The sequence below is a fragment of the Ursus americanus genome, chromosome 21 (genome assembly GCF_024610735.1).
Source record: "Ursus americanus isolate L20-20 chromosome 21, mUrsAme1.1.p, whole genome shotgun sequence".
Lineage (NCBI taxonomy): Eukaryota > Metazoa > Chordata > Mammalia > Carnivora > Ursidae > Ursus > Ursus americanus.
In genome coordinates this window covers 53,248,662-53,260,873 of record NC_142147.1, presented here as the reverse complement: position 1 = coordinate 53,260,873, position 12,212 = coordinate 53,248,662, and the positions used below count along the sequence as shown (strand labels likewise).

Sequence of the window (12,212 nt, the reverse complement as noted above, 5' to 3'; positions counted from 1 at the left end):
TCCTTTTCGGTTTCTATGAAAGCTTCATTACCTAGGCTTGAGTGCTTAAATCATTGGCGATCGGCATTTGAACTCAACCTCCAGCTCCTCTCCCCTCCCTGAAGTCAGGGGCTGGGACTGAACGTCCCAACATTCTAATAGCATCGTTGTTTCCCCTGGCAACCGTCCCCCACCCTTAGGTGCTTCCCAAGTCACCTCGTCAGCAGAGCAAAAGGCACTTTTATCCCCTCTCATCGCTTAGGAAATTCAAGGATTTAAGGATGTTGTGCCAGGAACTGGGGCGATGACCAAATATATATTTCTTAGTATAAATCACAGTATCACACTCTGTTAGCTGAAAAGTTTTGAAATATGCTGGCTTCTGGCACAGAGGGTTCTAGAGCTTGGTCAACGTCACTGAAAGCCTTTTTAAAAGTGTGCTACCGCTGTAACTCTGCTTTCCTCTGTGGGCTTTGTTCTCAGGCAGGCTCGAGCCGGGTATTGGGCTCTGACAGCTCCGGGCTTGAATCTTCCCCATTCAAAGACCCCAGGGGAAAGAGAACAGCTCTTTCTCCCAAATGCATAGCAAAAGTCCTGGAAACTCTTTAGAGAAAAATGGATATAGGCTCATCCAGGTGCTGATAAATTGACCACAGGTGTTATCAGTGATGAAGTAAGCCAACTGGTCAGTGTCGGCTCACAGATTCACCCCTGGAGCAGGGACTGGAGTTGATGATGGGAGGATGGCCGTCCTCCAAAAGGAAATCAAGATGCTGCTTTTATTTTTATTATTTTTTAAAGATTTATTTGTTTATTTTATTTTATTTTATTTTATTTTATTTAAGATTTTATTTATTTGACAGAGAGAGAGACAGCCAGCGAGAGAGGGAACACAAGCAGGGGGAGTGAGAGAGGAAGAAGCAGGCTCATAGCGGAGGAGCCCGATGTGGGGCTCGATCCCAGAACGCCAGGATCACACCCTGAGCTGAAGGCAGACACTTAACCCCTGTGCCACCCAGGCGCCCCTATTTGTTTATTTTAGAGAGAGTGCGTGTGCACACGTGCGAGCAGGGGGAAGGGCAGAGGGAGAGGGAGAGAATCTCAAGCTGACTCCCCACTGAGTGAGGAGCCTGACATGGTGCTTGATGCCATGACCCTGAGATAATGACTGGAGCCAAAACCAAGAATCGGATGCCCAACCGACTGAGTCACCCAGGCACCCCAAGATCCTGCTTTAATTTTTAAAAATTAATTTATTTTTATTTAAACTCAGTTAGCACATAATGTATTACTGGTTTCAGAGGTGGAGGTCAGTGATTCAGCAGTCTTATATAACACCCAGTGCTCATTACATCACCTGCCTTCCTTAATGTCCCTCACCCAGTTACCCCATCCCCCCAGCCACCTCCCCTCCAGCAGCCCTCAGTTTGTTTCCTATGCTTAAGAGTCTCTTATGGTTTGTCTCCCTCTCTGATTTCTTCTTATTTTATTTTTTCCTCTCTTCCCCTATGATCCTCTGTTTTGTTTCTTGAATTCCACATATCAGCGAGATCATATGATAATTGTCTTTCTCTGATTGACTTATTAGCATGATACCCTCTAATTCCATCCACATCGTTGCAAATGGCAAGATTTCATTTTTGGATGGCTGAGTCATATTCCATTGTCTATAGATATCACAACTTCTTTATCCATTCATCTGTCGATGGACATCTGGGCTCTTTCCATAGTTTGGCTATCGTGGACATTGCTGCTATGAACATTGGGGTGCAGGGGCCCCTTCGGATCACTACATCCGTATCTTTGGGGTAAGTACCCAATAGTGCAACTGTTGGGTGGTAGGGTAGCTCTATTTTCAACCTTTTGAGGAACTTCCATCCTGTTTTCCAGAGTGGCTGCACCAGCTTGCATTCCCCCCAACAGTGTAGAAGGGTTCCCCTTTCTCTGCATCCTCGCCAACATCTGTCACTTCCTGACTTGTGAATTTTAGCCATTCTGACTGGTGTGAGGTGGTATCTCACTGTGGTTTTTTTTTTTTTTTTAAAGATTTTATTTATTTATTTGACAGAGATAGAGACAGCCAGAGAGAGAGGGAACACAAGCAGGGCGAGTGGGAGAGGAAGAAGCAGGCTCCCAGTGGAGGAGCCTGATGTGGGGCTCGATCCCGTAACGCCGGGATCACGCCCTGTGCCGAAGGCAGACGCTTAACCGCTGTGCCACCCAGGCGCCCCCCTCACTGTGGTTTTGATTTGTATTTCCCTGATGCCGAGTGATGAGCACTTCTTCATGTGTTTGTTGGCCATTTGTACGTCTTCTTTGGAGAAGTGTCTGTTCATGTCTTCTGCCCATTTCTTGATTGGATTCTTTGTTCTTTGCGTGTTGAGTTTGATAAGTTCTTTATTATGGATACTAGCCTTCTATCTGATATGTCATTTGCAAATATCTTCTCCCACTCTGTCTGCTGTCTTTTGGTTGTGTCAACTGTTTCCTTTGCTGTGCAAAAGCTTTTTATCTTGATGCAGACCCAATAGTTCATTTTTACCTTTGTTTCCCTTGCCTTTGGAGACGTGTCGGGCAAGAAGTTGCTGCGGCCGAGGTCACAGAGGCTGCTGCCGCCTGTGTTCTCCTCTAGGATTTTGACGGATTCCTGTCTCCCATTTATGTCTTTCATCCATTTTGAGTCTATTGTATATGGTGTAAGGAAATGGTCCAATTTCATTATTCTGCATGCGGCTGTTCAATTTTCCCAATACCATTTGTTGCAGAGACAGTCTTTTTTCCGTTGGATATTCTTTCCTGCTTTGTCGAAGAGTAGTTGACCACAGAGTTGAGAGTCCATTTCTGGGTGCTTTATTTGGTTCCATTGCTCTATGTGTCTGTTTTTGTGCCAGTACCATACTGTCTTGATGATTTCAGCTTTGTTATAGAGCTTGAAGTCCGCAGTTGTGATGCCCCAGCTTTGGTTTTCTTTTTCAACATTCCTTTGGCTCTTTGGGGTCTTTTCTGGTTCCATACAAATTTTAGGATTATTTGTTCCAGCTCTGTGAAAAAAGTTGACGGTATTTTAATAGGGATTTCAATGAATGTATAGATTGCTCTGGGTAGCATAGACATTTCAACAATATTTGTTCTTCTAATCCATGAGCATAGAACGTTTTTCCTTTTTTTGTGTGTCTTCCTCAATTTCTTTCATGATTGTTCTATAGTTTCCTGAGTATAGATCCTTTGCCTCTTTGGTTAGGTTTATTCCTAGTTATCTTATGGTTTTGGGTACAATTGTAAATGGGATTGACTCCTTAATTTCTCTTGCTTCTGTCTCGGTGTATACATATGCGACTAATTTCTGTGTATTGATTTTATATCCTGCCACTTTGCTGATTTCCTATATGAGTTCTAGCAATTTTGGGGTGGTCTTTTGGGTTTTCCACATAGAGGAAGATGCTGCTTTTAGATAAAAACCAGGATCTGGGCAGTCAAAAGACCAACCAACCAACCAACAATGAAATAACAGCACAGGAAGACAGAGCCATGGGGGAGCCCCTGGGGAGCCCAGGAATATAGGGGAGGCTGTGGGTGTGGGGACAGGCTTTCCCAGGGCTATAAGATGTATGGGTTGGATTGAGGCTTGGAACTGCAGATCTGACCCTGCAAACTTGTTGTGTTAGTGTTCTCACACCCACCCGGGTGCCCTCAGAGGGTTCCTGGACCCTCAGGCTGGGACGGAGTCTTCTCCCTCAGTCCATGTCCCCCTGGGCCTGTCAGTTGTCCCGTCCAGCTTCTTCCTTCCTTGGAAATGCTATGGGGAAACTTCCTTTTCTGTTCAAGCAGGTCCCTTATGTCTCCATGTTGTGGCTTCTGCAGTCAACTTCCTTTCCCCTCACTCGGCTTGTCTGTGTTCCCATGACTAATAGATGAATGAGAGCATGAAGGGGGGTCTGGACCCCCAGCCCAGAGATGCTTCTGCCCTCTCTGCTAATGACAGGATGATTTCTCAGCCCCGACTTCACCGCCCCCCCCCCCCCACATGGCCCCTGCTGTCCAGGTTCCCCTTCTGTGGTGACCACAGCTCTGTCACCCACAGCTTCCTGTCGGGGCTTCCTTGGCCTCACCCCCCAGTTTGGGCCATTTCCTTCCCTGCCAGAGGGACCTGAACACGGGCTCCTGCCCTGGCCGGTGCAGACATGGTGCCCCTGCTGCTGCTGCCCCTGCTGTGGGGGGGTAAGTGGGCCGAGGGAGGGGGGCTGGCCAGGTGAAGGTGGGAGGGGGCTGGAGCCACAGCTGAGCCCCCGTGTCCCTGCAGGGTCCCTGCAGGAGGATCCAGGGTACGAACTCCGAGTGCAGGACCTGGTGATGGTGCAGGAGGGTCTGTGTGTCCAGGTGCCCTGCTCCTTCTCCTACCCCTGGAGCTCGTGGTCTCCCCCTGGGATGCCCTACATGAACTGGTTCCGGGTTGGGGACAGCTCATACAGACGTTATCCTGTGGCTACAAATGACCGAAGGAAAACGGTGAAGACAGAGACCCAGGGCCGATTCCTCCTCGTTGGGAACTCCCGGGACAACAACTGCTCCCTGAGAATCAGAGAGGCCAGGAGGAGCGACCAGGGAGCCTACGAGTTCCAAGTGGAGACAGGAGACTACAGGAAATATACTTACGAAGATAAGCGGCTGACCCTGCAGGTGACAGGTACGGCAGGGGCCCCAGGAGAGGGTTCTGGGACGTGGAGACCCCCCTCTTAGAACAGGAACAGGACACTGGAACATTCCCTGCTCCAGGTCTTGGGGCTGGGATGGTGGGAAGAGATGTGGGGGCCCGGGGTCAGCTTGTGCCCTGAGGCCCTGGTCCCTCTCAGGGTCACACTCTGGGTCCCCACCTCCCTGGGGCCCAGGCACCTTCCTCTCTCCTCCTCAGCCCTGACACAGAAACCCGACATCCACTTTCTGGAGCCCCTCAAGTCTGGCCATCCCACAAACCTGACCTGCAGTCTGCCGGGATCCTGTGAAGAAGGAAGATCTCTCACCTTCTTCTCCTGGGTGGGGGGTGCTCTTGACTCACTGGACCCCGGGACTCTCAGGTCCTCGGTGCTGACCCTCATCCCGAGGCCGCGGGACCACGGCAGCAACCTCACCTGTCAGGTGCAGCTGTCAGGAACTCAGGGCACCGTGGAGAGAACCATCAGGCTCAATGTCTCCTGTGAGTGCTGGAGAGAAGGCTGAGTCCCTCGGGGCAGCGGGGGGAAAGGGAGTCAGCCCTGCGATCCTTTACCTGGTGGAGATTAGAGGAAGTCGGAGAGCCCATCCCTTCCACTTATGGGGCTCCTGGAACAAAGGGCAAAAGCCCACCCTGCCCCTCACCACATCTTTCCTCCTCAGACGCTCCACAGTTGATGACCACCCACATTTTGCAGGGAAACTGCACAGGTAGGAAAGCTCCTGTCTTCCCTGGGGCTGTGACTGGAGTGGGGTGTGACTGGTCAGGGCTCAGGGCTTGGAGATGAGACCCCCCCCTCCTCTTCCCCTGGGTCTGTGTCTGCCCCACACCCACCTCACCAGTGTCTCGCATCGTGGACCCAGGATTGCTTTCAGCTGCTGCCTCTTCTTTTCTCTGGTTTTGGTGCATTATGTATCTTTTAGTTTGAGTTCTAATCGACAGAAGGGTGTATTAGTTTCAGGTGTAGGACATAATGATTTGGCATTTGCGTGTATTGCAAAAGGATCAGCACAGTCAGTCTACCTAACATCCCTCACCACACACAGTTACACATTTTTTTCCTTGAGATGAGAACATCTGAGATCTACTCTTGTAGCGACTTCCAAATATACAGTATAGCGCTCTTAACTATAGTCACCGTACTGCGCGTTACATCTCACGACTTACTTATTTTATAGCTGGAAGTTGGTACCTTTTGACCTCCTTCCTTTTTTCATTAGCTTTAGAGTTTATGGTTGTTTTCCTTTTTAAATGATTTATTTATTTGCCTTTGAGAGATGGGGGAGAGGGACAGACGGAGTGGGGGAAGGAGTCTTTTTTTTTAAGATTTTATTTATTTATTTTTAAGAGACAGAGAGCGCACATGAGTAGGGGAAGGGGTAGAGGGAGAAGGAGGCTCCCCGCTGAGCGGGAAGCCTGACGCAGGACTCGATCCCAGGACCCTGGGATCATACCCTGAGCCGAAGGCAGACGCTTAACCGCCTGAGCCACCCAGGCGCCCTAGAATTTATGTGTAATTGTAGTAAAAAAGACACAACTTGCAACTTACTATCTTACTTAAGGCTAGAGCTCCGCCGTGTTGAAGGCTTTCACAGTGTTGCAACCGGTCTGCAGAGCTCTCTCCATCTTGCAGAACCGAAACTCTATGCCCATCATGCACTGACTCCCCAGCCCCTCCCCCAGCCCGTGGCAGCCCCCTTTCCGACCTCTGTCTGGGCGATTTTGGCTGCTCCAGGTTCTGCTCCCTGCACTTGAATTTCTGTCTGCACTCTTTCATCGCTGATCTAGTCATTTTCTGTAGGACCCTTCGATGTTCCCAATCCCTGAAGCTCCACCCTGGACCCCTGTTGCTCTCTGTGTCCACTTTCCTGGGCATGTCTCCACCTGTGACCCCATCCCTATTCTGACCCTATCCTGCTGCCTCCCACAACTCTCTAGCTGGCTGCAGATCAGACATGTAGCTGCCTCTCACTGATGCCTGTCTGTCTGCTACTTAGCCCCGGGGCGGGGGCGGGGGGTCTGGACACCACACTAGATAGCTCCCCTTCTCACCAGCTGCACCCCATGGGTCGGCAAGTCTTGAGAACTTCATTTCCCCAATCATTTCTTTCTTCTTGCCTTTGGCCCCACCAGCTCCCATCTTATCCTGGACCCTGGACCGTTGCCTCAGCCTCCTCCCCAGCCTCCCTGCCTCCTGTTTAATCTCTCTGGTGCAGGCCCCCCTTGGCCCCAGCAGGATCTTTCTAGACCCAGTGCTGATTCTGCATTTCCCCTACTCATAGCCCTTCCTGCTTCCCGGTAACCTCACGGCAAAGCCCAGTGCCCTCAGCCCAGCCCTCAAAGCTCTCAAATTTCTGACCCTGCCTTCCCTCCCACCGTGATCATGTCTCTGGTGCTTCCAGTCTTCCCTGCCAAGTTACAGGTCATCTGCCAGACGGTCTCAATTCTTGGCACATCTCCACCAGAGCTGCCCGCCCACCACTCGCCCTTCTCACCTCAGCCCAGCCCCTTTCTTTCTGGTGGCCCGACTTGACCACCAGGGTCATTGAGCCTTCAGCCCCGATTAGCCTCCCCCTTAGCCCTTGTCGCATGGCCCTGTCTTTGCACTTGGGGCTCTCCGGGAAGGGTGAGGGAGAGATGGATCTCTCGGCTCCGCCCACTTTGTGGTGACTCTCTTACCCAGGCCCGAAGACGCTGAACAACGGGACATCACTGCCTGTCCTGGAGGGCCAGTCCCTGCGCCTGGTGTGCACGGCTGACAGCAACCCCCCTGCCAGGCTGAGCTGGTCCCAGGAGGGAAAAGCCCTGAGCCCGTCCCAGCCCTCAGGGGTCCTGGAGCTGCCCCATGCAGGGGTGGAAGATGAAGGGGAATTCACCTGCCAGGCTCAGCACCCGCTGGGCTCCCAGCACGTTTCCTTCAGCCTCTCTGTGCAGAGTGAGTTGTACACAGGTTCTGGGGGTGGACTGCCTGGTCCGGTGTTTGGGGGTGTGGAAGGGACTGGGCTCTGGGGACAGAACTTCCTCCCCTGTGCCCCCTTCCGCAGGAAGCCCCTCTGCCTGCAACTGTGTGACTGAGAAGCAGGAGGGCTCCTGGCCTCTAATCCTCACCCTGATCCGAGGGGCCCTCATGGGGGCTGGCTTCCTCCTCACCTATGGCCTCGGCTGGGTCTACTACAGCCGGTGAGCGGGCCTGTCCCTCTGCAGGGAAGGCTGGTGACGGGTCTGAGTTCCGGGGGGGCTGAGCGGTCCCACCCTGCCTGGAGTTAGAACTGGAGCGGCGGCGGCTCTCTGATCGGAGACCCGTGTTGGTTCCGCAGGTGTGGAGGCCTCCAGGGAGCGAGGCTGAGAGTCCTGACCGAGCCTCCCTCCTCCTCAACACGGGACTGTGGTGTGGACCTGAAGCCCAGGGGGACAAATCGGGGACGTCATGGCCAGCTTCCTCCTGGAACCCCTCAACTCAAACCTCAGTTGTACCCCCAGGAGTTTAATTAGGGGAGGTGAATGAGCGATGACGTGGAGAGGCCAACGGCATCAGAAAGTTACTACTTTCCCAAGGAAACGTGGCATGCCACGCCATGCGGGGCCACAGGGGGAAGGAGCACCACGTTTTGGTTGGGAGGCAGAAGCGGGTGCAGGGGAAGCCTCGCAAGAGCCTTGCCTGGGGTTTGCGTGGGAAAGGCAAGGCCAGAAGTGCCGCTCAGGATCAGCTAGTTGGAGTAATTCTGTGGGGGCCTTGGCCTATAGGGGTGGTTCTAGTTGTCTGGTACCTGTCTTCGGTGATTTCGGGCAGGGGCGAGGGTGGCCTGCTGTGTGCTTAGAGAAAAATGGTGTTTGGGGGCGCCTGGGCGGCCCCGTTGGTTAAGCAGCTGCCTTCAGCTCAGGTCATGATCCCGGGGTCCTGGGATCGAGCCCCCCATCCGGCTCCCTGCTCAGCGGGGAGTCTGCTTCTCCCTCTCCCCTGCCCCTCCCCCCTGCTTGTGCGCTCTCTCTGTCTCTCTCTCTCTTTCTCTCAAATACATAAAATCTTTTTAGAAAGGGAGTGTTTGGGGGACACGGGCTGGGAATTGGTTGGTTTGGTCTGAAAGGTGGGCTCCTGGCAGAGCACTGTGCCATCTTTAAGAGCTGGCTGGCCCTGGGAGGCGCCGTCTCTCCCCAGACGGCAAGCTTTTTAAGATAAAGGAAATAAAAAATCTGACTAATACACACCTCCACTGATGTCCCCTGGTTTCTGCCTACGCCAGTCTCCATCTGCTCAGCCTGCCTTTCCTTGCTGGAGTTGCCCACCCCACCCCTCGCACCTTCCTCTTCTCCGTCCCCAGCCCTGCCCTTCGAAGGGAGTTCCCCAGGGTCACTTCCCCTGACCCAAAAGTTACCTGCTTAACCCTGAGTTTCTGGTCAGAGTCACGAATACAGCTTTTCCTTCCCAGATGAAAGACACCTACCTCATAATAATTACTACAGAACATCACACTTACTTATAAATAAACGTTTTATTAAAAATGCAACATAAAAATTGATTTTATTGTTTAATGTCTCTGTGGAAGTTTCTAGAGAAGAATTACGTCTTAATCTTCTATCCTTTTTGTGGAACATGTTCCGAAGATGACTTTTTATTTATTCCTTGTGTTTGGAGGTCTAACTTAAATTGATTAAATAATCAGATCTAAGGAGTGCCACCAGATGAATGTTTACCTATGTGCACACTCTTGCTTCCACCACCCAGTTCAACGTACAGATTCTTTCCCTTTACCCCTGGAGGTCAGGTCCCAGCATTGAGGGGGGAAGGGTGGGCAGCGGGCGGCCAGCTCCAGAGATGTGCCAAGAATTGAGACCACCTGTAACTTGGCAGGGAGGACCAGGGGCACCAGAGACATGATCACGGTGGGAGAGAAGGCAGGGTGAGAAATTTTGGAGCCTTGAGTGCCACGCTGAAGGTGTTGGGTTTTGTCTTGGCTCTTTCAAGTCAACAGAGTCACACGCATGCCATTCCCTCTTTTCTGTCGGTACGGAGCCATATTGCCAGTTGTTCTGCGCTCTGTGAGTGGACTCAAATATTACATATGCTTTAGGGTCTGACTTCTTTCTGCCAGTTTTACATTTTTCAGATTTATCCATGTCGTTATGTGTATCAATAATTCACTTGTGGTTTTGGCACTGTTTTTGCTTTATTTTTTTATTTATTTAAATCCAATTAATTAACGTATAATGTATTATTAGTTTCAGAGGTAGAGGTCAGTGATTCATCAGTTGTAAATGGCACCCAGTGCTCATTACATATCGTGCCCTCCTTACTGCCCATCCCCCCGCCCCCCTCCCCTCCAGCAACGCTGTTTGGTTCCTAGAGTTAAGAGTCTCTTATGGTTTGTCACCCTCTCTGATTTAGTCTAGTTTTATTTTTCCCTCTCTTCCCCTATGATGCTCTGTTTTACTTCTTAAATGCCACAGAGATCATATGATAATTGTCTTTCTCTGATTGACTTATTTCACTTAGCATAACACTCTCCAGTTCCATCCACGTCGTTGCAAATGGCAAGATTTCATTTTTTGATGGCTGAGTCATATTCCATTGTCTATAGATATCACATCTTCTTTATCCATTCATCTGTCGATGGACATCGAGGCTCTTTCCACAGTTTGGCTATCGTGGACATTGCTGCTATGAACATTGGGGTGCAGGGGCCCCTTCAGATCACTACATCTGTCTCTTTGGGGTAAATACCCAGTAGCAATTGCTGGGTCATAGGGTAGCTCTATTTTCAACCTTTTGAGGAACCTCCATGCTGTTTTCCAGAGTGGCTGCACCAGCTTGCATTCCCCCCAGCAGTGTCAGTGGGTTCCCCTTTCTCTGAATCCTCACCAACATCTGTCATTTCCTGAGTGGTTAATTTGAGCCATTCTGACTGGTGTGAGATGGTATCTCACGTGGTTTTGATGTTTATCTCCCTGATGGCGGGCGATGTTGAGCACTTTTTCATGTGCCTCTTGGCCATTTGTATGTCTTGTTTTTGCTTTTAGTCAGTATTCCATGTGTGAATATCCTTCCAGTTGTTTATTCTAAAATACAATGACTGCATTTGTTTCCAGTGTTGGGCTTTTATTTATAATTTTGATATGAACTTTTCAATGAGAAGAAGGAGGACTAGCTCTTTTCTTCGTGGTGGAAATGGAATTGCTCCAACATGAGGTAGGCATATAACCAGCTACAGAGGATAGCATTAAAGAGTTCTCCAGACCGCCCCCACGAATTCACATCCCCACTCCCATGTTCACTTCTGAAAGTTCTAATCTCGCGGTGTCCAGCCATTGCACTTCTAGGTCGATACCCAAGAGAATAGAAAGCAAGGCCTGAAACAGACCTCTGCGCTCCCATGGTCACGGCAACTTCGTTCTCTACAGCCAAAAGCTGGAAGCAACCCAAGCGTCCATCAGTGGATAAAGGAATAAACAGAAGGTGGTGTATACACACACACTGGAATATTATTCGGTCGTGAAAAGGAAGGAAATTCTAACATAGGCTCCAACATGCGTGAACCTTGAGGATAGTATGCTAAGGGAAATAAGCCACACACCACATGACAAATATTGTCCAATTCTCCGTAGATGGTAGAGGGACACGGAACAGTATGTATATAGAAACAGAAAGTAGAATGGTGGTTGCCAGGGGCTGGGAGGAAGGGAAATGCGAAGTTTCTGTTTATTGGGTACTGAGTTTCAGTTTGGGAAAATGAAAAAGTTCTGGAAATAGATGATGGTAATGGTTGCCTGACAGGGTGAAAGGTATACTTTAAAATGGTCAAAATAGCTAAGATGGTATTTTGTGCTATGTTCACTCTACCAAAATAAAGCATTTCTTCTTTCAATAAGATTTTATTGTATTTATTTGAGAGAGAGAGAGAACATGGGGGGGGCAGAGGGAGAGGGACGAGAGACCCCCTGCTGAGCATAGAGCCTGACACAAGGCTCAACCCGGGGCTCTATCCCAGGGCCCCCGAGATCATGACCTGAGCTGAAGTCAGACATTTCACTGACTAAGTCCCCCAAGCGCAGATCACAGCAGCAGATTTCAGTTTTATGTTACAAACCAACACAGCAAATCCTGCGTCCTGCTCAGACTTAACATCCACAGAAAGGGACTGGATCTCCCACACTTAATAATTGCAGAGAACCCAGAGCTGTCAACGCAACACAGTATGCGGAAGAATTCCTAAAGGTGATGGGTGATTGTCTCTAAAGAGAAGGGAAACAAAGGCAAGAACGAACTACTGGGACTTCAAAAAATGAAAAGCTTTTGCACAGCAAAGGAAACGGTCGACAAAACCAGAAGACAACCGACAGAATAGGAGAAGATATTTGCAAATGTCTTTCTTTTTTTTTTTTAAGATTTTTATTTATTTATTTGACAGAGAGAGAGACAGCCAGCGAGAGAGAACACAAGCAGGGGGAGTGGGAGAGGAAGAAGCAGGCTCCCAGCGGAGGATCCGGATGTGGGACTCGATCCCTGAATGCCGGGATCACGCCCTGAGCT

General features: G+C 50.1%; 1 protein-coding gene across 2 annotated transcripts; it reads left to right on the top strand.

The window, feature by feature from the left end:
* The first annotated feature begins 4,111 nt into the window (after positions 1–4,111).
* On the top strand, positions 4,112–9,204 carry LOC123778020 (sialic acid-binding Ig-like lectin 14). Of its 2 annotated transcripts, XM_045775169.2 has the most exons (7): positions 4,112–4,197; positions 4,280–4,663; positions 4,889–5,170; positions 5,350–5,397; positions 7,371–7,622; positions 7,732–7,867; positions 8,005–9,204. In XM_045775169.2, exons 1-7 carry the CDS (start codon positions 4,161–4,163, stop codon positions 8,177–8,179), a joined length of 1,314 nt encoding a protein of 437 aa, XP_045631125.2. In that variant the 5' UTR covers positions 4,112–4,160; the 3' UTR covers positions 8,180–9,204. The 2 variants fall into 2 exon arrangements, with proteins under 2 accessions (XP_045631125.2, XP_045631126.2); XM_045775170.2 differs by lacking the exon at positions 7,732–7,867 and having other exon boundaries at positions 8,005–8,172.
* The last annotated feature ends 3,008 nt before the right edge of the window (positions 9,205–12,212 follow it).

Coding starts and splice junctions, on each gene's coding strand:
- LOC123778020 (XM_045775169.2), top strand. CDS start 4,161: ATGGTGCCCCTGCTGCTGCTGCCCCTGCTGTGGGGGG. Junction 7,623..7,731: donor CTTCAGCCTCTCTGTGCAGA/GTGAGTTGTACA, acceptor CCCCTTCCGCAG/GAAGCCCCTCTGCCTGCAAC. Junction 7,868..8,004: donor GGCTGGGTCTACTACAGCCG/GTGAGCGGGCCT, acceptor TTGGTTCCGCAG/GTGTGGAGGCCTCCAGGGAG.